Source organism: Bemisia tabaci, chromosome 7 (assembly GCF_918797505.1).
Source record: "Bemisia tabaci chromosome 7, PGI_BMITA_v3".
In the NCBI taxonomy this organism is placed as follows: Eukaryota; Metazoa; Arthropoda; class Insecta; order Hemiptera; family Aleyrodidae; genus Bemisia; species Bemisia tabaci.
This window is the reverse complement of record NC_092799.1, coordinates 50,249,658-50,275,851: the sequence shown is the minus strand read 5'-3', so window position 1 is coordinate 50,275,851 and position 26,194 is coordinate 50,249,658. Positions and strand designations below refer to the sequence as shown.

General features: G+C 36.2%; 2 protein-coding genes across 2 annotated transcripts; both read left to right on the top strand.

Annotated features, from left to right (window-relative positions):
• LOC109030092 (PRELI domain containing protein 3B-like) lies at positions 1–8,754 on the top strand (the record flags this gene model as incomplete). The annotated part of the gene is given in 4 exon segments (XM_019040882.2): positions 1–128; positions 1,786–1,928; positions 4,772–4,833; positions 6,216–8,754. Coding segments are annotated over 2 exon segments (660 nt in total). The 3' UTR covers positions 6,872–8,754.
• Positions 8,755–8,883: 129 nt separating this feature from the next.
• On the top strand, positions 8,884–25,814 carry LOC109030091 (tRNA (32-2'-O)-methyltransferase regulator THADA). Its single transcript, XM_072302477.1, has 10 exons — positions 8,884–10,366; positions 10,926–11,031; positions 11,731–11,834; positions 18,501–19,241; positions 19,896–20,077; positions 20,537–21,669; positions 22,029–22,186; positions 22,815–23,143; positions 24,164–24,381; positions 25,290–25,814. Coding segments are annotated over exons 2-8 (2,523 nt in total). The 5' UTR covers positions 8,884–10,366; positions 10,926–11,030; the 3' UTR covers positions 23,019–23,143; positions 24,164–24,381; positions 25,290–25,814.
• The last annotated feature ends 380 nt before the right edge of the window (positions 25,815–26,194 follow it).

Genomic DNA, 26,194 nt, shown 5'->3' with positions numbered 1-26,194 from the left:
TTGCTCATTTGTCAGGAGACTCCGTCCCGCCGTTGACACTCTCCCCCGGCGAGTAGCCCGCTTCTCGATAATCCGCCTAATTCCACCGCTTCCCTGTTTACGTTGGCCGCTCAACCCCAGAGGAGGAGGTAAATATATCATGCATTTTATTTTTATCAAAATTTCCCGCTTCGCCTTGACTCGCCGCGGCCGGGCGGCCCTGTCGCGCGCTCGCACGGCGAAAAGCGCGCCGCACAGTGGATCCAGTCAACAGGAGAGGTCGGACAAAATCTCGAAATTTTAAAAGCTTATACCTCCGTTTATACCAATTTTAAGGTCCTGAAAGTGGTCCTATTGGTTTCTTCGTGAAAGGGTATCCCGGGATAAGCATGTCACAATGCCCTTGTGAATGGATTTTCATTTTAACCATTTTAAGTCATCAAGGGTGTCCTGAAACTTGGGTTTTGGGGGATTTTAGCCCCCTCAGCCCCCTCCGCCCCCCACAGACCCCCAAAACCGCTTTTTGGGGCTATTTTTGACGATGTTTTATGTCTTTTTCTCATAACTTTCGTAATTTTCTATAGAATTGAACCAAACTTTGTCAAAATCTACATCAGTTAGCTTGCAATTAGTCTGAAAGCACCTTTTGAAATTTTAAAATGTGACGTAATAAAAATCAAAATTTTCAGATTGAGTGAAAAATTTCATGTGCGACCTCTCTGATCGACGCGACCCACTGTGCGACGCCCGCGGTTAATCCGGATTTTCGGGGGAATCTGACGCCTGTCGCATCTCCCGCCCAATTCGTGGCCCGGCCGACAAAAAGGCGTATCTATACTCTAAGATGAGCCCTGAAAAGCATTGAATTGTATGGACGACGGGGCTCTCGCAGAGTCTAGTTACGTCCTTTCGTCCGGCGGGCGACGATTTATCGCGCTCGGTGACTGAAATTCGGCGCCGAGTTTTTCGGCTCGTCCCGCGGGTTTGCGGTCAGTTCCCGCCGCCGCGCCGTCGCGTTTTCCCGCGTTTTTCGCGCCGCTTTTCCGGTCGAGGCCCGCGGATTTCCCGGTCTTGGAACCCGAAAGTGCCGGAGAATCGTCGCTCTCGGTTTCTTCGCGGACTTAGAAGTAGGTTGCGGTCTCCCGGTTTTGATGGCTTCGAATGATTTATCGACCGTCGTAAATTTCGTCGAAAAATCTGCCGGCTGTGAAGTATGCGGTTTCAGAAGCGGGGTGTAAAAATAAAAGCAGCTTTGAAGTGGCTCAATGGAGCCTCGCTGTATTTTTGATTGAGGTCTTCGTCGAGATTTATCAATTTTTTTCTCCTCGTTAGCATGATCCAAATAGCGATTTTCTATTTTGTCGAAGTTACGAAAATGAAGCTTTTCTCTCGCGTATCAGTTGGAACTTGATCGGTTTTATAGTTTCGTCCGCGGTCAACTCCGTACATTTGTGAATCATCATATTATTTTTCTTTAAATTTTCATTGTTTCCATCATATTTTTATCCCATCATTGAAGCATGCGTGTTTAATATTAATGCAAAAATTATTTTTGTAAAAAAAAACAAACAAAAAACTTATGCTACCCTCGAAAATATTGCGTACCTTTCCTCTAAGAACATTAATGTTTCAAAGAAATCGTTGCAGTGAGATTTTTCCTTTTTCTTACCTACGGTTCGCAAGAATCGTCTGTGTGATTTTCAAATAAGCGATCCCAGTGGTTTTCTCATTTTTAGTTCTCTTGGGTATGGGGCATTTTTTCCTGTGTTTTGAATCGAGACTAAGAGAGTGATTGATATTTTCAAGATGTCTTTTCCGACGAAAGATACGCGACAAAAGTGTTGGGACGCCCGGATCGATATTGGCAGTGTTTGGACGAAAATCAAGATGAAAGCTCAAAGTGTTCGCAGTTTCGGCAGGATTATGAATCTTCGTGCCCCGTACAGTGGGTAAGTTCAAAGAAAATTGCAGTTCATTTTTAGTTAGCAGACGAGGATATGTGGACCACATTTTGCAATAAAGAACCATTATCTTTGGCTCATTTTAGAAACAACATATATGTCATTGGTTTCCCTATGCAGAAAGGTGCTTTTATGGAAGAGTCAGTGATAGTGGTTCCTTATTGCAAAATGTAATCCATATATCGTCGTCTCCCCGACGGCGAAACATAACTTCATTCCAGGGTTGCATAATTAACTCAAGCAATGCTGCCGTGCCAAGGAAAAACGCCGTATGAACCTTCAGGCGTTGCCAAATTTCCTCTGATAAAATACAAATCAATCGGGGAAATTGTAAATATTTTGCTCACAATTTTTCAGACTATTTTGTTCGCAATTTAATCTAAAACATCTGAAAATTTTAAGGAAAACTATACATAAATTTCGTCAAAATACATGTTTTATTCGGGGAAATTTGGCAACTCTCGAATGTTCGTACGGCGTTTTTCCTTAGCACGGTAGAATGGGTCTGTTGCGCTGGTCATAGAATCGTGTTTTGATGCTTGATTCCTCTAGATCAGCTAAAAATACAAAGATCTGTCCAAACTGAAACTTTCTGCGTTCAATATTAACCGAGATATCGCCCATCGAAAAGTCGGATTTTTGACGTCACGTACCGCGGTAATGACACCCTTGGAACCAGTGCAAATGTGTGTCTTCCTGACTAATAAAACCAAGAAAAAACCAAGGGTGTCACTTCCACGGTGGATGACGTCATAAACGGAACTTTTTCAAAGCGCTGTATCTCGGTTAATATCGAACATAGGGAGTTGCTGTTTGGACGGATCTTATTTCAGCTGATCTACAAGAATCAAGCATCAAAACACGGTTCTGTGACCAGCGAAACTGACCCATTCAATTTTTTTAAAAAAAATTATGTGTGCAATTTTTGTCCAACATGTCTGATTTTTACATGAGTTTGGAAGAAAAAACACTGAAATTTTCAGTGAAAACTGCTCGAGATTCTCCTAGTGAAAATGCAATTTGCGAGGGGAAATTTGGCAACATTGAAATGTAGTTTCGTTCTTTCGTGGAGGGAACGACAATGTAAAGCGAATGATTTTTTTAAAAACTGTACAATTTGACTCACCACACCATTTGGAAGCCAAATTTTGTTCAAGAATTTTCCTCAAACAGTGTCAAATTGGGAAGAATTATTCAATGATTAAGAATTTCTCAGATGTTCAAGTCTTGTTGACACCAAGAGAGTGTCCTTCTAACTCATTTATCTAATAAAATTGGTGTTATTGCTAAAGGACTTGAAGTTTCTCGAGTGCTCTGCTTGAAGAAATTGAACAAATAAAAAAAATTCGAAGAAATCTGTGGGTTTCTCATTATTTTTAAATTTCTATAAGAATCCTAGAAATTATAATTCAAAGTGCTTACTATTTTGGCAACTGAATATCAAAATAGTCAACAACAACAATTCAGTATCTCATGAAAAATCAATAAAATTCTCAACATAACTCATTAATGGATGAAATATACTTAATCTCATTCTGGTGGAAGTTTAAAACTTCAGTATATATCGTTGTGATTGCCAGTCAATTGCTGTAATGTACCAGCTAAATTACCAATGCCATCATATCTGCAATTGTTAGTACTATCGCTAATAGCAAGAACAATTTTTGCTGTCGTGCTGATAATGTGATACATATTTTTATTTTTAAATCTAGAAAAACTAAAATTGGTCTAGAAAACCCGAAAATTTTGCTTCCAGGAAAAGTTGGACACCTTAGAATCGTACCCAGGTGTGAAGTTTAGGTAAATTTTTCCCCTTTTCAATCCCACAACAAGTAGGATGACACATGGATATTGTAAAGCAAAACTCAAATGCAATTTTTTACCATCCATGCGTTCAATTTTATGTTGTAAGTAATGCTGCAGGTGTACACAAATCGGTTTTGCTTTCTAACAGGCAGGCACAAAAATAAAAGTGTTCACAAAGTTTCCATGTCATCCTTATAGTGTCATGAATGTGTTACCTTTTGACTTCTCTATTCTTTGTTTTTTGTCTCATGCGTGGTTCTTGCAGCCTAGAAAGTTGATTTATTCTGTATTTCCTATTAAAGCCCTAGAAATGCTCGATATTTTGGGAGTTGCTTAAAAAATGCTTGAATTACATCCCTTACTATTGGGTTACTTGCACTAGTCAGAGAGAGGGGGTTCTGATTGTTGAAGCACATAGATTTAGAGCAAAAATAAATTCAATACGTTCAAACACCAACTTTCTACCTCCAATATTGACAGAAATATCACTCTCTGAAAGCATGAAGTATGGCTTCATCCGCTGCAGTAGTGCATGCCATAATTTTTTTGATCTTGGGTTCATCAATCAGTAATGCATACATTTGCAGTGGTTGTTTGACTTAAAACATGGATGAAATTAAAGTAGAAGAAACTGAGGTATGCGCAGCGGCAATCGATGATGTCCGACGTCATGTTTTTTTAAGAGCAACATCTTCGTTCGTTGTTAGTTTGGACGGATCTTATTATTTTTTGCATATGTACAATTTTGAAATGAACGCAATTGTATGTTCAATGCAACTGACTCATTGTGAAGCAAGTGCAGTGTGTAGGTTCTATGAGTAAGGCAGAGAGATTAAAATTATTGGAGGATTAACATTTCAATCTGTTTTAACTAATATATAATTCTGGGCTGCCTCCAAGAAGAGTAGGTAATGGTGCTTTAAAAAGCAAATTTGACTACGTTTGTATAAGTCCCTAAAAAAAATAGAATATGTTTCCATCATGAATGTCGGTCTAATGAATTGTGTGTTTCTTTTTTGTTTCAGATTAAACATTTTGATAGGAAAAGAGATTATTTAAAATTCAAAGAAAAAATTGAGAAGGATGGGTATGAAAAAGTTGACACGCAAAAATCTTGAATGCTTTGCGCTTATTTAGGATGTTATAAGTTATTATTCTAAGTAGTCTTTTTTTCACATTTGTTTGTCTTGTTTTTCTCTCTTTAATCTAAGATTCTAAGATGTACATTGGAGTTTTAAGTAAAAAGTTGGTGAATAAAATATTTTCCAAAAAGATGATCAGTTTTTTTTTTTTTTGATCTCGCAATTTTCATAATCTTGAAGGAAAGAAATAGAGGTCACTCATCATATGTTGAGGTAAAAGTCAAGGCTTGTGTATGTCACCACCCATCACCAGTTCCATCTAGATGCATGTATTTGCTGTAGAGTGATGCTCTTTTGGTTCTAATTTGAGATTGACTTTTGTCCCAACATGGGATGGATGAGCTTGAACAATCTTGAAATTATACAATTTTGATCAATTAATAATTTTATCACCAAAAATTCATAAAGCAATCAAAATAATATATCAATTAGTAATCATGGATATGACTCTTGCGCTACTAGTAAAGAAACAAACAAACAAGAAAAGAGGAAAAAATTTTCCTTTCGAAAGTATTTGTAAAATGTTCGTTTAAATACTGTTTTCTCAGCAAGTTTGCTTTATAGAAAGTGCAGCTTTACTTTATAATGACTAACTTGCTTCAATTGAATAAAGTTTGTAAGTAACTGCCTAAGTAACATTTCTCAGCCAACTTAATTTAAAGGATTGGCTTGGTTTTGGTAGATTTTTATCCGAGTTCAGTATCGCTATTGAATTGATTTTCCTCAGATTATTCAAAAATATGGTAAAAGTTATGAGATAGTGTTACTCTTTACCATCTTATTTTAAAAGAATTGGTAAGGTTGTTCCCCTCTCAGCTTAATTGAGCTGACTCTAATTCCCTAATTTACAATATAGTTGGGCAAATATTTTTTAACAATAAAAAATTTGTCGACATCTAAGTCAATTCCCATTTAGTTGTATGTCAGCCGATGCACAAAAATTTATTCTACGGCTAACCAGGTTTTTGTTTTTACTCTTATACAATGTAACAGTTCTTCAAAATTCTCTGGCATATTGCGTTCTCTGTAAAATTCTTGACAACAAAGGTGACTAAAATAAGAAAGAATTACTATGCAGACTTTCTTTGAGAGAAATCGAATGAAGATCCAAGTACGAAAGGATCTCTGTTCAAAATAACATCCCTCTACAACTTCAAATGGTAATTCATGCCTTCTAGCTGTGTTTTAGGAAGAGGAATCAGAAATATTACTAATTTTTCCCCCTCCCTCCAATACTATCATATTTGAAGTTGTGTGGGTCCTTAGCCCATAGTAACTTGATTTTGCAGCACAACTTTAATGTGTTTGCAATTTTTGTTTGACATAGACATGAAGATTTGGACGTCCGAGCACATCTTCAATCATCCGTGGGAGAAGGTCGTCGAAGCAGCTTGGCGGAAGTATCCAAACCCCATGAATCCTGCTGTGATTGGTATAGATGTAGTTGACCGCAAAGTAAGCGAAGGAGTTTTACTTACAAAACGTCTCATAACGTCCAAGTGGGGTCTGCCCTCCTGGGCGCAAACGATCCTTGGAGGAACCAACATTTTTTATGCCAAGGAGTGCTCTTCAGTTGATCCGAAAGCGAGGATCATGGAAATGAAGACTCATAATTTAACGGCTGGCTCCATAATTGCAATAGATGAAACTCTCAGCTATGAGCCTCATCCAGAAGACCCGGGAAAAACGAAACTTAAACAAGAAGCTGTGGTGACAGTCAAAGGGATTCCGTTGAGTAGTTATTTTGAAGGACTGGTCACAACAAATATCTCTCACAATGCCAATAAAGGGAGACAAGCCATTGAGTGGGTCATTGAAAAAATTGAAACAGAGGTGGAAGATCTAAAAACTACCGCAATAAAATCTATTGATGAAATCACGTTAAACGCTAAGAAATCCATGGATGATTTATCTTCCGCTGCTAAGAAATCCTTTGAAGATTTTCAAATAGGAAGTACACCATCGAGTAAAAAGTGTCCCTAACGAAAGGAATAAATCTGAAGAATGATCTGCTCTCAAAATTTTGGATCCAAGTCAACCAACAATTGAATTCATTTCCAAGTGAACTGTAGAATTCAAATTGTTGAAAATAATTTAATGATGAAGTTTCAAAGATACAATGACCAGCTTAAAGAGCAGAATTTCATACTTCAGAGACTTTTGATAAGTTTGTCAAAGACTGATGTTCTTGGTATTGCCATGTTAAATTTAAGTAATGAATTTAAGACTCCTGGAATGGTTCACAATCTTTTATTAGGCAAAACACAATCCCAGGAAAATTTCGTCTGGAATACAACTTTTCTAAAGTTACCAATCTAGTCCACTTCCAAATATCACCTTTTTCGTGTAAATTTGTTATTTTAGTTTTCATAGGCAGTAATTAGATAAAATAAAAATAAAATAAAAAAGTCAATAATTTTTTTTTCTTTAAATATGCTCCAGAGGAGCATGTAACAACAAACGATTCAGCATTTTCAGTCTTTAATCCGTGGGTATTGGTGGCAACTTTAAGAAAGAGAAAGAAAAGAAAAGGAGCTCACTTAAATATTGAAATTGCCCAAATTAATATGTTCTCATATTACACTCTGAGTTTTACTTTCTGTGTGCCCATCAACCTTTTTAGGTGATATGATTAAAATCTGAGCATTTTGAGCTGTGTTTGGATTTGAGGCATTGAAGCCTCTAATCTATTTTTTTTTTTTTGTATTTATTTGAATAGTTATAGAACTTACCTTTAGTGATGTCAAGCCTCCTCTCCAGTTTTTTTATCTATTCATTCTTTTTTTAATGTAGGGGTTTCACTATAAACGTTTTTTGACCTATTTTAATCTTGTTGGATATTCAAAATTTTCTGTGATCTTCTGTATCATATAATTACTCTGAAGTTTAGCGTTGATTTCCCCTAGAAAATTTCTCCCTGGAAGAGTGCAAATAATAGGGTTAAACAGGTACAGAAATACTCTTCCAATGATGTTCATTTATTGTTTGCTTGTCTCTATGCTCTTGTAAATTTTGGTTTAGAATTGGACGCAGGAATAAACTTCACGGCACTCAAAGCCAAGTGCAGTTGTAAATTATTCTTCTGAATTCTATTGAATTTATGATTTGAATTGTTTAAAACGATTTAACTTAATTGAATATGGAATTCAATTCCAATGCTGCCATTTAGTCTCAAATATTGGTATATAACCAATGCATTTCTATGAACAAAATTGAGTTTTTTTTCACAAATTCTTTCTCGTTTTTTAATGGCATTTAATAAATTTACATATCACGCAATTTTTTTGTAGTTTACACTCAAGAAAACAAACATTCCATAACACTTGGAAATCAATTTTGGTAAGACAGATAAGTGAAGAACGAGCTTTAGAAGTTCTCAAAAGGTCACTCAGTACCGCATCATAAGAATATTTTTATGCAGTGTGAGATTTTGCATGAAAAAGTACACCTTCCTTAAAGTGGCAATGTATTTTGTTGTTAAAAAGTAGGTCTCACCCATAGACTTAAGAGTAAATGTTCGTCAAAAAAGCAGAAATATTGAGGCTAAGAACATCTTTAATTTCCAATTGTGAAAAACATACAGCGCCCTTATACTTCTTTTTTGTAACCTGTCATGAGAAATTAATTTCTAAAAGAAGAAATTTTAATTTTACTAATAGTTTTTTAAAGTACGTTTCCATCGATGCCAAAATTGCTTGAGCCATTCGACAAGTGTTTTGTATATAATCCTTCAAATTGCTGTATTTGCTTTTGTCAATTTTGTTTCTTTTGATTTTAAAAATCTCCTTAGGTTGTAAACCACTAATTTTTGTCTTCTATGTTTAATACCTTGACTAAAACGAATACTAATATTTATGGTTTCTCAATTTCAAGTTGTTCAATTTTTCTTCTTCACATCACACATCGCTAGGGTTAATAATTCGCCTATGCCCTTGGGAAACTAGTAGGAATTTGTCCTTGGCCGTCTGCTATGTTTAGAGATTGTTTTGCCTTTTTTTTTTTGCTTTGAGAAAAGTAAAAATATTTAATCCAGTTTCTTTTGTTGATCCTTTTGCAAGAGATGGATATTTTCTGAGAGACAGAAGTTCCTGAGGTAGATCACTTACATCAATTATTTTTCAATTTTTTATTATCAATGTAATTGTAATGATCCATGGGAAGAGGAATCTCAGTGTACAGCAGCAAATCTCCAGGAGAGTCATTTTTGCTGAGTTAAATGAAAAGATCCAAGTTTGAAAATATGCCAGATAATAAATAAGCTGAAGTACAGAGTGCAAGCTGTGTTGCTCCATTAGTGGAGCTTTTAGTTACTCAGTAACCTAAACATTGAATTTCAAACCAACAGGCCTATAAATCGGTATGATCTTTTAGAGACAATTTTTTGGCACATTATTCTTCAAGCGCTACTCTGTGCATGATTACCACTGATTCTGTTCTGAGATTTTGCAACCTTAACTCTTACCTACGCCCACCTCGCATACCTTAGACCTGTACCTACGCTTTTCCCATGGATGGTCACAATTACGTACAATTTACGTACAATTAATACACAATCAGTTACGCTAGTCACAGAATCGTGTTTTGATACTTGATAGATCAGCATAAAATAACAAGACTTGTCCCAATGTCTAGTTCCTGCATTCAATATTAACAGAAATATCACCCTTCGAAAAACGAGGTGTATGACGTTTTCCACCACGGTAGTACACATCGTGGTTCCTTCTTCCACCTTTGATTAATCAACCAGTGTCATACACGTTTGAACTGGTTGCTCCATTTAAAACGAACATGAAAGCAAGATGGAAGAAACTATGGTATGCATCACTGCGATTAATGACATCATACACTGTGTTTTTTTTTTGAGGGGTGATATCTCTGTTAATATTGGACATGGAAGTTTAGTGTTTTGTCAGGTCTTGTTTTTTTTCTTCTGATCCATAAGCTGTGAAATGCTTCAAAACATGCCTCTGTGACTCGCGCAACTGGCCTATCATTATATGTAAAAAAATCATTATGACGAAACACATCTGAGGGAAGGCAGATTTTATCCAGATTTTGAGCTAGATTTCGATTCATTACTCCGTAGGCCTTATATGCTACCAGAACTACGAAGATTACATCTAAAATGTTAGTCTCTTTATTGAATCTATCACATTGAATTTGCAAAATGCAATGTCTCTTAAAATTCCTGAAAAATCTTGGATTTGAAAAACGACACTTTTCAAAATTAGGTCGTTGGAAGTTTGCTCAATCAGTTGATCCATCTTAAAAATTTTAAAGGTAGATAGGGTGATTTTCCATTCATTCTAGGGCCCCTAATATCGTTGAAGATATAGGTTGCATTTGAAATCCGTATCTCTTATAAAAAAATCGATGGTCACTGTAAAGTTCTAATTTTACCCTGCTTTCATGCTTTTTTGTGTGAGACTCATAATCATGATGGTCTAATTTCGGCCTTCCGATGCTGTTATATTCTGGGTAAGTACTGAGCTAATCTAATCATGTTTTTTTTATCGTAATTTTTTTTTGTCTTTTAGCTTTCTGTGCCCTTTTTTAGTTTCCATTCAAAGTTGTTTCGACATTTCTCTTAGACATGCTCTCGTTTACCACAATTTCAGTCGCTCATGATTGTGAAGTATATCTCCAGCTCTTTGCTTTAAATTTTGGCTGGGAAAATGTATAAAAGCTGATGAGTTTTTTCACACCTTTTTTTTTGTGTGATTTTTTGTTTAAATTAATAGTTTTGTAGCTTTATCAACTATTTTTTCATTCGTTCCTATTGTGTATGTTTTTATTAACGCATCTAATGCAATTGAATTTGCCTTCATAATGTTTGTTTTTCTTCTTTTTTTAAAAAAAGTACGGACATAAAATACTTTAAGTTTTAAAAATTACTGAAGTGCAAAGATTTGAAAAAAATTAAAAAATTACGTTAAACTTCCTGTTTCGAGGTTTGAAGTTTTCTTAGTTTTCTTGAAGCTATGATTCACAACATAAGAATTAAAATGTAGTACCTAATAAGTTTTGATTTTTTCAGCATTGAATCGTCGAGTGCGGAAAGTGCAGATGTCCCGTCAAGTGCAACCAGTGAAAAAATAGCTCTTGAACCGATTAGAAAACAACAAAAATTCTTCAAACAACCAGTATGTATTTTGTTTCTTACAACCAAGGATCTAAATTTGTCTCTTTGTAAAATGTTCCATCAACTCTCTATCTCTTAAAATTTTATATGTACCAATTTCCAATTTTAATTAAAGTTCATTTAAGGATAGGTCAGTAAGATGATAAGCATGCAACCCGAGTGTTGAATTTCAGAATTTTGATTTAGATTTTACGATTCAAGGGGCTGTTCATAAAATACATAAAGCTCTGGAGGAGGGCTGCAGTACATAAGGCTTGATGCTATATTTTCATCACTTTTTTTTTAAAGAGGATTTATTTTGATTTTTTGCTTTCTATTTCTGTTTAATTTTAATGTTATTTTTTTAAAATTTCCTTCCGTTTCATATTTTCCTTTTTTCTTTGAATTTCATAATTAAAAATGTTTGCACCTCTTATTTTACCTTCATATTCCTCCATCATTTCGCCCCTGAACAAGAGTTCCAAACCAAATCCGTATGTGCTGTAATATATCTAAATATTTCTATTTTTTATTTAAGCGTTCTCTCTTTTATCTGGAATATTTTGAGAGGAAGTTAGTTTTTACAAAATATCTTTTTAAAAAAACCTACCAGAAGGAGGATTTTTTTTTTTAAAATATGTCAACACTCTTTTAAGTCTTATTTTTGAAGGAGCAGTGAAAACGTTTTGTTTTGATAACTCTCTTGATTTTAATTTTTCAGTGACTGATGATGTATCACTTCTTAAGCAGCTAACCTACTTTAAGACAAATTTGGAATATTTCCTTAATTACTCAAAATTCACAGGAAGTGAAGACTTTTTCCAGGTAGGTGAAAAAGCTCAATTTTTCAGACAAATACTTTTTCTTGAATGAAACCTCTCTGGACATAAATTTCTCTCCAAAAGCAGCTTCCTTGTTGCCTCATTTCTTCTCGTTTTGTCTTTTAACTTAAACCTTCGAGACATACTTAAGACCTCTAAACTTTCTGTGAAAATACCCTCAATCGCATAGAAAACATTTACAAAGTTTCAGCACTTAAGGTTTTGTGGTTCTCTTTTAAAAAAATAAAACACGAGAGTACGTCAGGTAACATATAATATAATAAAAGCGAACTCTGGCTACGGCTGTCCTATTAAACAAGCAACTTTTAAATCACTTATTTCTCTATGAAGGAAAACATTAATTTTTGTAAGAAATACCCCGAAATCACAAAGTTAAGGGCAAGTAGTAGGTAAATCATTAACTACAAAAATATGTATTGACCTTGTGAACATAATAATGTTATGTAGAATTCAATTTCCACTAAGGTTCTACTCTGAAGAATATACCACAAAAAGTAAAACTCCCTGTCTAATATACCCTGACAAAAGAAAAACCATAATTCCGATCTTGTAAAGATTTGGTATTGGCATAAATGCTGTTAAAATACAGGGTGTTCATAAAGTCCCCTCCCCCCCTCTAACTTTTGACCTAATTGAGGTAGAGATTTGAAACTTGGAGGGTGTTCCTAGATCAAAGGGAGCTACTTTTTGACCCCCCAAAATTTTGGGGGGGCCCCATTTTGGGGGGGTTACAGACCCTAACTTTTAATTTTCAAATGAGAAGACCCCCTTTGTGATACCTCGTTCGAAAGAGCATAAAAAAAGAAAATTTTTCGCGCAAACCGGAAGTCATTATCTCAAACCGTTTCAAAATGGCGGCCGGTCAAAGGTCCAAATGGCCGAAAATTGGCACCTCTGCTATTTGCACATGGATTTGCTTGAAACTCGGTATCTGGGGGTATTTTGGCACGAGAAAAACGAATTTAACGTTAGATTTTCAAAAAAACCCTAATTTTTCAAAATGGCGACCCGTTTAGGCTCAAAAAGGCCGAAAATTTGACAAACTTGATTTTTTTGCCAATGGATTCACCTGAAATTCGGTATCTGGGGGTATTTTGACCCGAGAATAACGAATTCAACGTTAGATTTTTAAACAAACCCTAATTTTTCAAAATGGCCGCCGATTAAAGTTCAAAATGGTCAACAATTGGCAACCTCGACTTTTTGCCGATAGATTCGAATTAAACTCGGTGTTTGAGGGTATCTGGGTGGGAAACAAACGAATTCGACGTTATTTCACCGAATTTCAGGCGAATATATCGGCAAAAAGTCGAGGTTGCCAATTGTTGACCATTTTGAACTTTAATCGGCGGCCATTTTGAAAAATTAGGGTTTGTTTAAAAATCTAACGTTGAATTCGTTATTCTCGGGTCAAAATACCCCCAGATACCGAATTTCAGGTGAATCCATTGGCAAAAAAATCAAGTTTGTCAAATTTTCGGCCTTTTTGAGCCTAAACGGGTCGCCATTTTGAAAAATTAGGGTTTTTTTTGAAAATCTAACGTTAAATTCGTTTTTCTCGTGCCAAAATACCCCCAGATACCGAGTTTCAAGCAAATCCATGTGCAAATAGCAGAGGTGCCAATTTTCGGCCATTTGGACCTTTGACCGGCCGCCATTTTGAAACGGTTTGAGATAATGACTTCCGGTTTGCGCGAAAAATTTTCTTTTTTTATGCTCTTTCGAACGAGGTATCACAAAGGGGGTCTTCTCATTTGAAAATTAAAAGTTAGGGTCCGTAACCCCCCCAAAATGGGGCCCCCAAAATTTTGGGGGGGTCAAAAAGTAGCTCCCTTTGATCTAGGAACACCCTCCAAGTTTCAAATCTCTACCTCAATTAGGTCAAAAGTTAGAGGGGGGGAGGGGACTTTACGAACACCCTGTATACATTTTAGATTTCAAATTTTCTGCGTGCAACCTGCACAACAGCTGACGTTGTTAGAATGCACATTGTATCAAGTGTCATCACACTTGACTAGTAGTGGAGTTGCTAATGTACAAAAAAGATGATTTGTCTGCAGTATTGTGAAAAAATTGTGTTCGATACATCAATCTCTTCGTCTTGATACGTAGAATCAGATTTTCGATGGTGTCAAGTTCAAAAATCAATCCGGCGCCCCCCATTCAAGATGGCGCCCAAAAGGGGCGCCGGGGGGTTGAAAAATTATAAACTTTCCTACAGAGTCGACTGAGGTGTCGATTTATATGTAATTTTAGTCGTAGAATCCGAATTTCACATTCAAAAAATCCTCCGACCTAAGGGGGGGCCCCAATTCCAAGATGGCGGCCAAAATGGGCCCCTTGGCGGGAAAATGGCCGTAGATGGCTGTATATACTGTATGACATATCCGCAGATAGGTTTTCTGGGTCGGGAATAACGAATATGAGGTCAGAAATTGTGCTAGACCCTTCGGGGAGGCTCAGGGTGCCCCCCAAAATGGCCGCCGGGGGTCAAAAAATTTTGAAATTCCTTAATACCCCGAGTGGGATGTCTATTTATAGGTAATTTTGGTCGTAGAACTCGAATTTCACATTGAAACGGTCATCTAGTCTAAGGGAGGGCCCCAAAATCCAATATGGCGGCTAAAATTGACTTCGTGGTGGGAAAATGACCATAGGTAGCTTCATACGCCGTATGAAATAGATGCCAATAGGTTTTATAGGTAGGGACTTTCAAATATAAGATAAGAAATTGTTCTTTGCTCATCGAGAAGATGCAGGGGGTGAGGAGGAGGCCCCAAGGCCTTCTCCTCTCCCCCTCGAAGCTTAAAATCCTCCATCCAGAGGCTTTAAAATTCTGAGTAAGTAATTAAAATGAATGTCAAAACGGACATGGACAAGGAACACTTAGCCGCTGAGATAAGTTTTAGAAGAAAATAGGGTAAATCGCTAAGGAGCAATCGCGAGTTGGCAGCCCCCTTCCCCCTCTGGACTTGAAAATTTCAATGGTTTTGCCTTTTCATTATTTTCATCGGTCATGAATTCATTTTGACGTGCCCAACTGACCATCCACACTCCGTTCTTTGCCATAAATCTTAAATTGCCTAATGAAAACATGAAAAAACTTTTTAAATGTTCCTCATTTCTAGAGAATAGGGTCTTTTCGATTATAAGAACCGCCCAATTTCTTTTGAAATGCTTAGGAAATGAATAATCAATTTATTATCAATGCAGAAGGAACAAAAATTACAAGGAATGAAAGAGTCCAATTAATTTTTCATAATTTAAGGAGCCTTTACCCTTCTAGCGTGCTCCTGTATTGAAAGGGAATTTTCTTCCCGTAAATCTGAGATAATGATTTTTGGATTGTAGAACTATATTTGGAAATTTTGTAGGAAATTTTATAGGAAATTAAACGCCAAGTTCACGGTTAGCCAGTTTCCTGCAATATCTTCATCCTGAAAAAGTCGAAATTAGGAGTCAAGAGTTTTGTTTCTGGGTGCTGCAAGTCGGCAAAACTACCGAAAGTTCATCACAAACTTAGTACCTAACTTTCAGATTTTTTTTACGTATTGCGGAAGCGTGAACCAAAAATAACAGTTCCAGGTCGCGAGTTTTCCGGGATGCGGGTGCTTCCGAAAAATGTTTTATAGTTTTCAGATTATGATTCAGAATACCATATGAATGAGCAAATGGGCAAAAAAACTTCTTTTTTAGGGGCACAGACAACTTCTTCTTCAAACTAAAAATGAATTGAGATTTTGATGCAAAATATTTCATAAATTCAAGGATTATTCTAGGAGTAGCCGTAACTTTCCGAAAGTATCAATAAAACAGGCACTGCACGACAGATCATGCAAACCTAAATTCATAGATTGAAAAAGCATTTCATACTTTAAAGCATTGAATCAACAAACAGCAAAGTTTCTAAAGTACTTTAATTAAGGGAGTTTAGAAACCCAAGATATTTCCTCTACAGCCAAAAGTGAGTAAATGAAAAATCATCGCAAAGTACTTAATCAGGCAAAAAATGTCGAATGCACAATACAAGAAGTGTTCGGCAGTATCTAAATCCCGAAAAGCTTGGCAACTGCGGCCGAAATTAGTGGTCCCAGCTGCTAAAATTCGTTAAAATTGCCCAAAGCCCGGCATAGCTATGCGTAGTTTTTGACAGTGTTACCGAATTTTGGCCGCAGAGATCAAAAATCTCGGCTCCAGTGGCCGAGTTTTTCGGAAAGTGTATGTTACCGAAAATGTTTTGCCGCATGGGCAATTTTCCATAAGTAAAATAAAATTAAGACGGAAATGTACGCCCCAAAAAAAATCCTAAACATTTAAAATTGAATTTAAAATTTTTTTGTAAAAGCAACCAAAATATATAAATATAAATTTGAATAGATATAACTCCCTTTAAACACATTAAAATAAATTAAGTTACATTTCACTGACCAGAATGAAAATTTAATTGACTTATAAGACAGAAAAATAACGCCTCTCTGTCGTGTAAAGAGTCACTATGTGTCAATGTACATTGTTGTACTTTCTCCTTCATCTTCGTATTCTTCTTCAAGGTCGAATTTTTCGCAGAACTCTGGAGTACCCGAAGGTAATCCAGAGTTGTTCGTATTAAAGGCACCTGAAGGCGAAGTCGCCTTTGCACATCACGGTACACTTGAAACCGTGCGTCCGACAAGTGTAAGGTGGTGCGCAACTTTTTTGTGCACATTTGCACAGACATAGCTCCATTGCTCCATAGCTCTGGAACACATGCACTAAACAATTTTTCTTAGGATATCATATTGACTGACAATGAGTTTCTTATGGACAAAATCTGTTTTTTTTTGAGTTTAAGAAACGTTGTTTTGCTAGCGTTTAGTTCCAGTTTAAAAAAAAAAAAGATAGTGAAGCAACGTTTGTTTAACTCCAAAAAACAGATTTTAAGTACAATCCGCAAGAATTTAACGCAAAAAACCAAGTGTTGTTGACAAGAAACGACGCTCCAAGTCAAAATAATATTTCAAGAAAAAATGTTTTGAGTGTGGCCCAGTGCATACGACTTAACTGACTTTTTCTCCAGTATTTTTCCTGCCACAACCCAAATCTGGATTACAATGCCAGGGGCTGCCTAACTTGATGCAAAATATGGACGCCTGAAGGTGAGCTCTAAGAAACACAGAGTCCGTCTAGTCAATGGCAGGTTTTCGTCCTAGTATTGTTTCTTCGAGAAAATCCACTACATTGCTTCTTTTAAATCTTTAAGAGCTGCTTTTGGGGCACATCGTTGACGTACCAACTCCTCTAGGTGTCGTCTAACCTCTTCGGCCAGAGAAAATCCGGAGCCCAACTTCGCGAGAGTTTCCAACACGTCATTGCTTGCATTATTCATTAAGGTTTTCTACCTTGTCAGTTAACCTTTACTTATGAAAGATCCGGTGATATCGGCACCTGAAGGAGCGTGTAATTCAAGAAGAGAGGAAGCTTTCATAAGACGGGGTACGTTTCAAAGTGGGATGAGATCGAGGAACTTTTCTTCCCTTAAGCAAGACACATTCCTACTTGAGATGTAAGCTTAGGAATCTGCTTGCAAAGAACGGAGTGTGGATGGTCAGTTGGGCACGTCAAAATGAATTCATGACCGATGAAAATAATGAAAAGGCAAAACCATTGAAATTTTCAAGTCCAGAGGGGGAAGGGGGCTGCCAACTCGCGATTGCTCCTTAGCGATTTACCCTATTTTCTTCTAAAACTTATCTCAGCGGCTAAGTGTTCCTTGTCCATGTCCGTTTTGACATTCATTTTAATTACTTACTCAGCATTTTAAAGCCTCTGGATGGAGGATTTTAAGCTTCGAGGGGGAGAGGAGAAGGCCTTGGGGCCTCTTCCTCACCCCCTGCATCTTCTCGATGAGCAAAGAACAATTTCTTATCTTATATTTGAAAGTCCCTACCTATAAAACCTATTGGCATCTATTTCATACGGCGTATGAAGCTACCTATGGTCATTTTCCCACCACGAAGTCAATTTTAGCCGCCATATTGGATTTTGGGGCCCTCCCTTAGACTAGATGACCGTTTCAATGTGAAATTCGAGTTCTACGACCAAAATTACCTATAAATAGACATCCCACTCGGGGTATTAAGGAATTTCAAAATTTTTTGACCCCCGGCGGCCATTTTGGGGGCACCCTGAGCCTCCCCGAAGGGTCTAGCACAATTTCTGACCTCATATTCGTTATTCCCGACCCAGAAAACCTATCTGCGGATATGTCATACAGTATATACAGCCATCTACGGCCATTTTCCCGCCAAGGGGCCCATTTTGGCCGCCATCTTGGAATTGGGGCCCCCCCTTAGGTCGGAGGATTTTTTGAATGTGAAATTCGGATTCTACGACTAAAATTACATATAAATCGACACCTCAGTCGACTCTGTAGGAAAGTTTATAATTTTTCAACCCCCCGGCGCCCCTTTTGGGCGCCATCTTGAATGGGGGGCGCCGGATTGATTTTTGAACTTGACACCATCGAAAATCTGATTCTACGTATCAAGACGAAGAGATTGATGTATCGAACACAATTTTTTCACAATACTGCAGACAAATGTACACAAGCAACTGTACTATAGTGTTTATGTGCACCAGATTCTAATCTCTCTAATTTTTTTCCTCACAGACCATCTGCACAGTATGCCAGAGATGTGCACCTGGAAACCAAGATGTTCATGAAATTCTCCTTCACTTGACCGATTTAACCTTAACCCTACTATCAAAAAGGATACTGACCCTTAATCAGCAACTCATTGCGACGAAAGCATTCCTCTACATTCAGGGCAATTTTGTGTCTGATCATGAGAGTCCGTTGAATTTGATTCAGTTAGTGACTCTTGATGAAGAGAATAAAACTTTTGTTTATAGTCTTCCAACCAAACTATTGGTCAAGCTTAACTTTTCTGGTATTGAAGAGATTGCTCTCTTCAAAGTTGCCTTTTTCTACCTTTTTTCAAATTCATTAAAAGAAGAAAGATTAATTTCATTGTTTGGCTCAAGGCCAGTGAACTGTGATCTGTTGAGTCAGATTGTCAATTATTGCAAAGTTCAAAATTTTTTGACATCAATTTCTTTTAAAACTTTAGTCAACTTTTTGTCGAGCTTCTCTTGCGACCAATTTCATATTTTTTTCAGTGATGAGTCACTCCTTAGTATTCTTAACTTAATATTAGCAAACTGGGAAAACCCCATTCCTGGCGTGAAAGAAAACAATTTGATCCTTTTTCGGCTGTTTCTCTCTCTGAAGAAGGACAAACTTCCCGAGTTGAACTTGTCGAAGATTGTTTATGAAGACTTATCATGGAAAATGAAAGCGAAGTACCTCATGATCATGGAAATTCTAAATTTAGACAAGGACTCAGTTCTGGTAAGTTTTTTTTTTTGCGTTGACATCTTTACTTTTGCATGACTTGATAAGCAACATCCCATCTATTTGTCCTACCCTGCATATTAGAGGCTTGAAATTTACTTAAGGGACAATATTGAATAGTTCATAAAATTCAAACGTATGTTTCATCTATCTTCACAGACATTTATGTAGCTTTTTTTCATAATCAAGCAGTTCCGAAGATAATCAGCAGCGATGCTAGATTAATGTGTTTGCATAAATAAATAAAAAGTGAGTTTTTCAAACCGGTTAGTCAAGATAATCGTCTCTTTTTTTGTTTGAATTATTATTTTCAAGAGAAATTGTTTTTAATCAACCTTGCACCTGAACTCTCTTTTCTCTTGAATCTTATCCGAGCATTTTGATTATGTAGCTTTAGATTTTCGTACAGTCTTCCCCTTTCGCCCATTTTTAATTGGGTTATAATTGGCTGAGCAATCATTAGCTTGTGAAAGTTTGCTCACATGAGTTTTTTCTTTCCATAATAAGAATTCCAGTTTTAAACTGTATTCCACCGCTTGTTGGCCAAAAAAACTATCGGTGTTAGAACACATCTTAGTCTCTACTTTGAACTCACATCATGACATACTTTATGCTCTACTTATTTGCGATTCATTTATCATTTGATTTCAGAATATAAGTACGCACTATCCATATCTCATTCCAAAACTCTTCGACAGTATGAAAATAAACTATTTAGTGTCTGCATGCACAGAATTGTACCTGTTTATCATCAGCTGCATTGATTTCGAACAGTGGAAGAGAACATTTTTGAAGCAGCTAGTCTTTGTACTAACTTCGGAACACAACAATGAGTAAGTTTATTGGTCTTTTTTTCTAATCATTTATCACTCTTGAACATATTATGGAGCAAGAAATGATACCACATTATACAAGAGAAAGTCGATTATCATATGTTTTATTTTCAAGTGTGTAGAAGTATTTGATTCATGTTAAAAGCTGCAAAAATTCTATATTAAACGCGAGAAATGCAGATTTTGATCGCAACCTTTACAAATTTCTGATTATATTGTATTTTCTTGGAGGAAAACTGGTCAAAAAGCTTCCTTGCAATTTTGTGGAGCATGGAAGAAATGAGGGAGAAAGGTAACCAAGACAAAAGTTGGACTACCAATCCACTTTTCTAATAGCAAGTGATAACAGGTAAATGGGATTTAAAATCTGTAGTTTTATACTGTTCCTCTTTCTTTATGTGGAAAATATCGTCTGACAGAATCCTCTAAACAATAGAATTTTTATGTTTTCTGTTTTAGATCTCAGAAGTGGAATATTTTAAATCATTGGACTATCAAAACCCTGAAAAAGTTTCCGCAGTCGGTAGAATTTCTTCTATCCATTTTACTTGATGAGAAAAATAGCAATGTTTCCTCCTGCGCTCTTCTAGCCATTATAATGTGTCTCAAAACGCTTCGAAAACAAGGGATAAAAGGCTATAAAGAATTTAATGACTTCCAAAAATTTGAGACTTTGGTATTGGAAGGACTGCATCATGAAAACGAACGGATCCGTTGCGAAAGTTTCAACTTGCTTTGTAGTTGCACCAAAACCAGTATAGAGCCATCAGAAAGGGAATACACTTTAGTTCTTCAATTCATTATCGAAAATGTTAACTTCGATAGCTCACATGTGCGACAAAATCTTTTGACTTCCTTTGTGATATTTTTAGATAGGCTTAAAAATTCAGTCATTCTTAAATTAAAAAACCCCAAAGAAGGCAAGCTTACGGGTAGTCATGCTTTATGGTTTTTAGAAGTATTGATTCAATTTTTGATTCAGAATTTAGCAGTAGGAAGTAATTATCAGCGGAAAATAACTAGCTTGAAGTTACTGAAGATCCTAGCTGTCAAGTTTGATTCATCAGAGGTAGTTTCCAAGTATCTCGCAGATAATGTCACGCTTCTGCAGTGTTTACATCAGTGTATCGTAGGAGGAACTGACGATATTATCGAAACAGCTGCACAGATAGTTATATTTTTAATTTCGTCGAAGAATGGTTTTGCGAAAACTTACCAATCCAGTAACTCGATACCTGAGCAAAATCCTGATCTGTCACTTTGTTGTGCACACAATGAAGTTCTGCTTAAAGTTTGTCTGCTAACCGAGGCAGCAAACATTGACTCCAAAAACTACACAGAGAAAATCGTCCTATCTCTAGTGCAATCCATCCAAGATGAAGCAAAGACATTGTTCGTGGATGCATTGCAAGTTGCGTCCTCAGGAATTTTGCTCTATTCGCTGAAAGCGTTAACTCGTTTGATTTCTGATCAAGAAACCTCTCAACTCTACCGTCTTAGCCCTGAGACTTGTAATGAAATACTGAATGTTCTTGAGCAGATAGTTCAACATCTTGTTACGTCTTTGACTGCAGAGCAAACTGAAGACTTAGGTTAGTTATTCCTCGTTTTCAGCCACTGATATTCCAATATTTTTAATTATGACATTTTTGCTTAGTGAAACCTTGTTCTGTTATTGATGCAATGTGCCATGATATTTTGTTTTTTTATCGGAAATTTGTGCTTAATATCTTACCTACAAAAAGCTTTCATCTGCAATTAATCTGCTATCTCCAAATTTGATTGAATTTAAGTATAATTGGACTCAATTAACTCTTAAATCCATAATTCTGAATTAACCTACATAGTAATTAATCAGATCTTCAACTCTCTATCATTTCTCAACTTTATCTCTTTCTTTTGTGCTTTAAAAGTGTTCAAAATATCATTCAATCTTCTCTCCTTATTTCAGACTTTGCACCATCGTTCGCCGAAATGGGTCAAGCAATAGAAAAACACATCCAAAACTCTGATTTGCTTGACGCCTCCAAGAAAGAAGAGAACAAAGAGAAAATTCTCTTATCTTCTGCCTATCAGTCTCTTCTTTGCTGTATCTGGCGTAATCTGCAGGTTTGTTTTTTCCATTTATCAAGTTTAAAGTCTCCATTATTTTTATTGAAGTGTGTTCCATCACTCACTCGGTGGTTGCCTTTTTTTGGGCGAAAGAATGATCATGTGTGGTAAATTGAAGGGATATTTGTTCAAAGAATTTACTATTGCAAAGGTAGCTGTTTTTTTCTTCTTTTTTTTCTTTCTTTTTCATTTTAAGTCGTATCTGTTGTATTCAAGACACATTAGAAATGTTAAAAGTCTAATCTGCAGTGTTAAGTTCCATTTTGCAATCTGTGAATTGCAGCAATTTCCAGAAGTGACCTTTCTTACTTTTTTACTTTTTCCGCTGGTTACTGAGGAAAAGTGGGGTTAGATCGAACAATTTCAAGAGGTAAAAACACTAAATGACAAAAAAAGATCACATTTTAGATATTTCGCACCCTGTCATTTTCTTATTGAAGAAAGTCGTGGGTCTTCAGCTATTTGTCCAAATCTACTCTGAAGAATAGAGACATTCCAATTTTTCCCCTGCATTTAATTAAATGGTACCCAACAATTTTACAACAAGCTATTTGTGCAGATTTTTAATATAAACCCAAAAAAATTATAGAAAAAGATCCACTTGAAGGAATGTTTTTATTTTCAGGCGTGTTGTGAGCTATCAGTCAATCTTGTCATGACTTACTGTGAGGATCTATCAGAAAAAGAAATCCTGCGAAGCGGGAAACTGGTTTCCACCGTTCTTCTTCAGTGTCGACACAAAGGGGCCATTGAGGCAGCAGGGGTTGCTCTCGGACGTTTCATGAGTTTCATCATAAAGATGAACAAGGATACCTTCATTGGTGGATAGATGAAGTGATCTCAAAAGTCTTTGAACTATTGACCAGTCAGAGTAGTAGAACTATTTCCAGACGCTCCGCTGGATTGTCTATTTTGATCCATCGTTTAGCTCTCAATGATACTCGCCCGTACCAAGTAAGCGTCTGTAATTTTTTATACGTACATAGTTTATTTCTTATTTAGGTATTTGGTTTGAAGCTTTTCCTTAAGTGTATATTGGTTTTGGGAGGATTTTTTGAGTACATAATTTTGATAATAAAAGTATTTGGAGGGTAAGAAAGATCATTTTCATCAGGTCTCCTCATACAAATTTTTAAGCGAAATGAAAGTAAGCTAATTTTACAAAAGAATATTCCATCAAGCCCATGGAGTCTTTCATAATTTTTAAATGCGAATGGCACTAGAAGATTCTGCAGGCGATCAGATTATTTTCTTCCCAACTGTATAACATTTCTACTGTTGATTTTTGTTGGTGTTGGACCCAACCATAAATGAAGTAATCATAGCATCAATTCTTTCAAAAAATTTCATATGTAGCTATTATGAAGGTGGAGGTCTACTTGACTGGTAATTTGAATCATAAAAACTTTGCGCAAACTTTTAGAGACATTATCATGCAACATTGCTACACATACTGCTCACACAGTATACTAGGAAGGAGGGCAAAACTTCAAATATACCAACAGAAATCACCTGAAAGTTTGGAGAATGTCTAAAATTCAATTATGTATTTTATCATAGTGCTAAATTTCACTGTAAATTTGCACATTGTTGGCAAGAATTTGAAAGAGGCGTTGCCCCCCAAAATTTAATGAAAAAATTTCAATGAGAGATAAAAAAGAGAATTTTCTTTACCACACAAAAAAAACAACACAAAATCTCATTCAGTTTAATTTGGGAAAAAGAGGTTTAAATTTTATTTCCTCCTGAGACTCAATGGGGAGGACAAAGACCACTGCGAGTACTATTCTCACATTTGCAATATTTTTTTTTCTTGAGTTCAAATTTATGACCAGTTGAATTCAAAACTACTCCCAGCTCATTTTTTCCCCCAAATGCGTCTTGATGTTAAACTTGATGCATTATCTTGTTGACATCTGATTAGCAGCTCTCAAATAGTATTTCAAAGTTTTTAATTAATTGATTCTTTTTCAGAATATTATTGAAAAAATCGTTCCTATTTTACTGGATATTGCTGCAGTACCATTTGAAAAAAATGATCTTGTTTTGAAAGATGTGCAACAAGCTCAAGCATTACATCTCCTATGTAAAATCGTTGAAGATTCATCGCTACGACTGTCTGTTGCTCCATTTTTGGAGCGAATTGTCTTGCAGTTATGTTCCAGTATTGCGTCACCTGTCTGGGGTATCAGGTCCGTATTTAATCTATGAGTTTACTCTCCTAACATTCTCATTTTTTGATGTTCATTCAAATTTTTAACTTTTAATTACAACCAACTTACACATCATAATTCAAAACCTGGAATCGGGTAGATTTTCAGGGAATAGACAAATTCTGGGAGGTACTATAGACTGATTTAGTGGCTATGTCATAGTTCAATGGAGAATTTGCACACAAAAATTGTATTGCTTCATCTGAGAGTGCCCAATGAGCTGAATTTGCAGTATTTTTCTTAATTTTTTTCTGACATGGGAAATTGTAGAACAATCAATTTAAAAGTGAAATAATTTGCTGCCTTGTTATGTAATCTGATGGCATTTTCTATTTAAACACATGTATTTTGGCAGAACAGGTTATTTTGTCTTATTACCTCCAATAATTGTCCAATTTAGAAACCAAGGATATCCTCGTATTCAGTTTTCCTAGCAGTTTCATTTTATACATGAAATTCACAAAATTTCAGACACCTGCAAATTCTCTATTGTAAACAAACACATAGTCTTGTCTCTGATTCGTAACTTTTTTTTTAGTATGTGTTTTTTGGATTTTCATCATCCCTGCAACACCAGACACATCACTAGAAGAAAAATTTCAATTTTTCCGAGATCTGGATTCTAAGGGTTAAAGGTTAGAACTGGTTGGGGGTTTTTGCTCCCGCTAAATCATGCCTTTTTGCTGCTCAGTCTTGTATTTACAGCAGCATTTAAGCAGAATATTTGATCCACACCAACCAAGCCTTCTAACTTCAATTTAAGAGCCAGTTCATCCTTTTAATAGGCAGATTCTATCTTATTACCTGATGTAGATAAACCTCTAAATTAATGTACTTAACTTGCATAAAGTTGATTACATTTTTACAAAATTTTTTTGCTGTTTCAGAAATGCAGCACTACAACTTTGCGGAGCAGTCATCCTTAAGATTCTGGGCCGCAATAAAACCCAAGAAACTGAATGTCTTGTCAACACCACCTTCGAACAGCTTTTTTCTCATCATGGATACTTAGTAGATATCTTCCAAACTTCTCTTGCCAATCCTGCCAAAGAAGACTCCGACAAAATAGTTTTTCTATTGACAATCTTATCATACACATCCATCCAAACAGACGTTGAGTCAACCAGATCAGATAATCAGCACAGATTTTTGCTTCAACTGAGGGAGCTTGTGTACCAGTTTATTTCACATGAGCATTATGAAATTCGCAGACTAGCTGCTCTGTCTTATGTAAATCTTTTCCCTGTATCTAAATTCATGTTTGTTGCACAGGAAGCAGCGTTCAAGATAAGTCTCTCTTTGGGAGTAGATTTAAAGATTTTGGTCCCTCATATTTTTGAGAATTCAATTTTAAGCCCTACGCAACTCAATTTATTGAATACAATGCCTTATGATGAGAATTTAATACATGGGTTACTTCTCATCATAAAATTTTCTATGGTTAAATTTAAAAAAGAAAACAATGGTTTTGACAATGAGCTCCTTTTCTTCAACTTAGTTTACAGCCTTGCCAATGAAGGTGACTCAAATTTGTGCTCCGCGTTACAATCACTCAAAATTTCAATGCCTTCCAGTATCTCTTTATCATTCCCTGTGAAAACGGTAGTTCATGAAATTTGTTATTTAGCAGACTTCACCTGTGGACCTGGAAAGACGGACACTTTTTTAGAGACAGAATTCAGAGCATTAACTAAATTCATTCACACTTATAACCAGCATGACCCAAAGAATGTTGGAGTGAGTGGTTTATCCGAAATCATTTTAAAGTGTCTTGTTGCAAGGCACAGTCCTC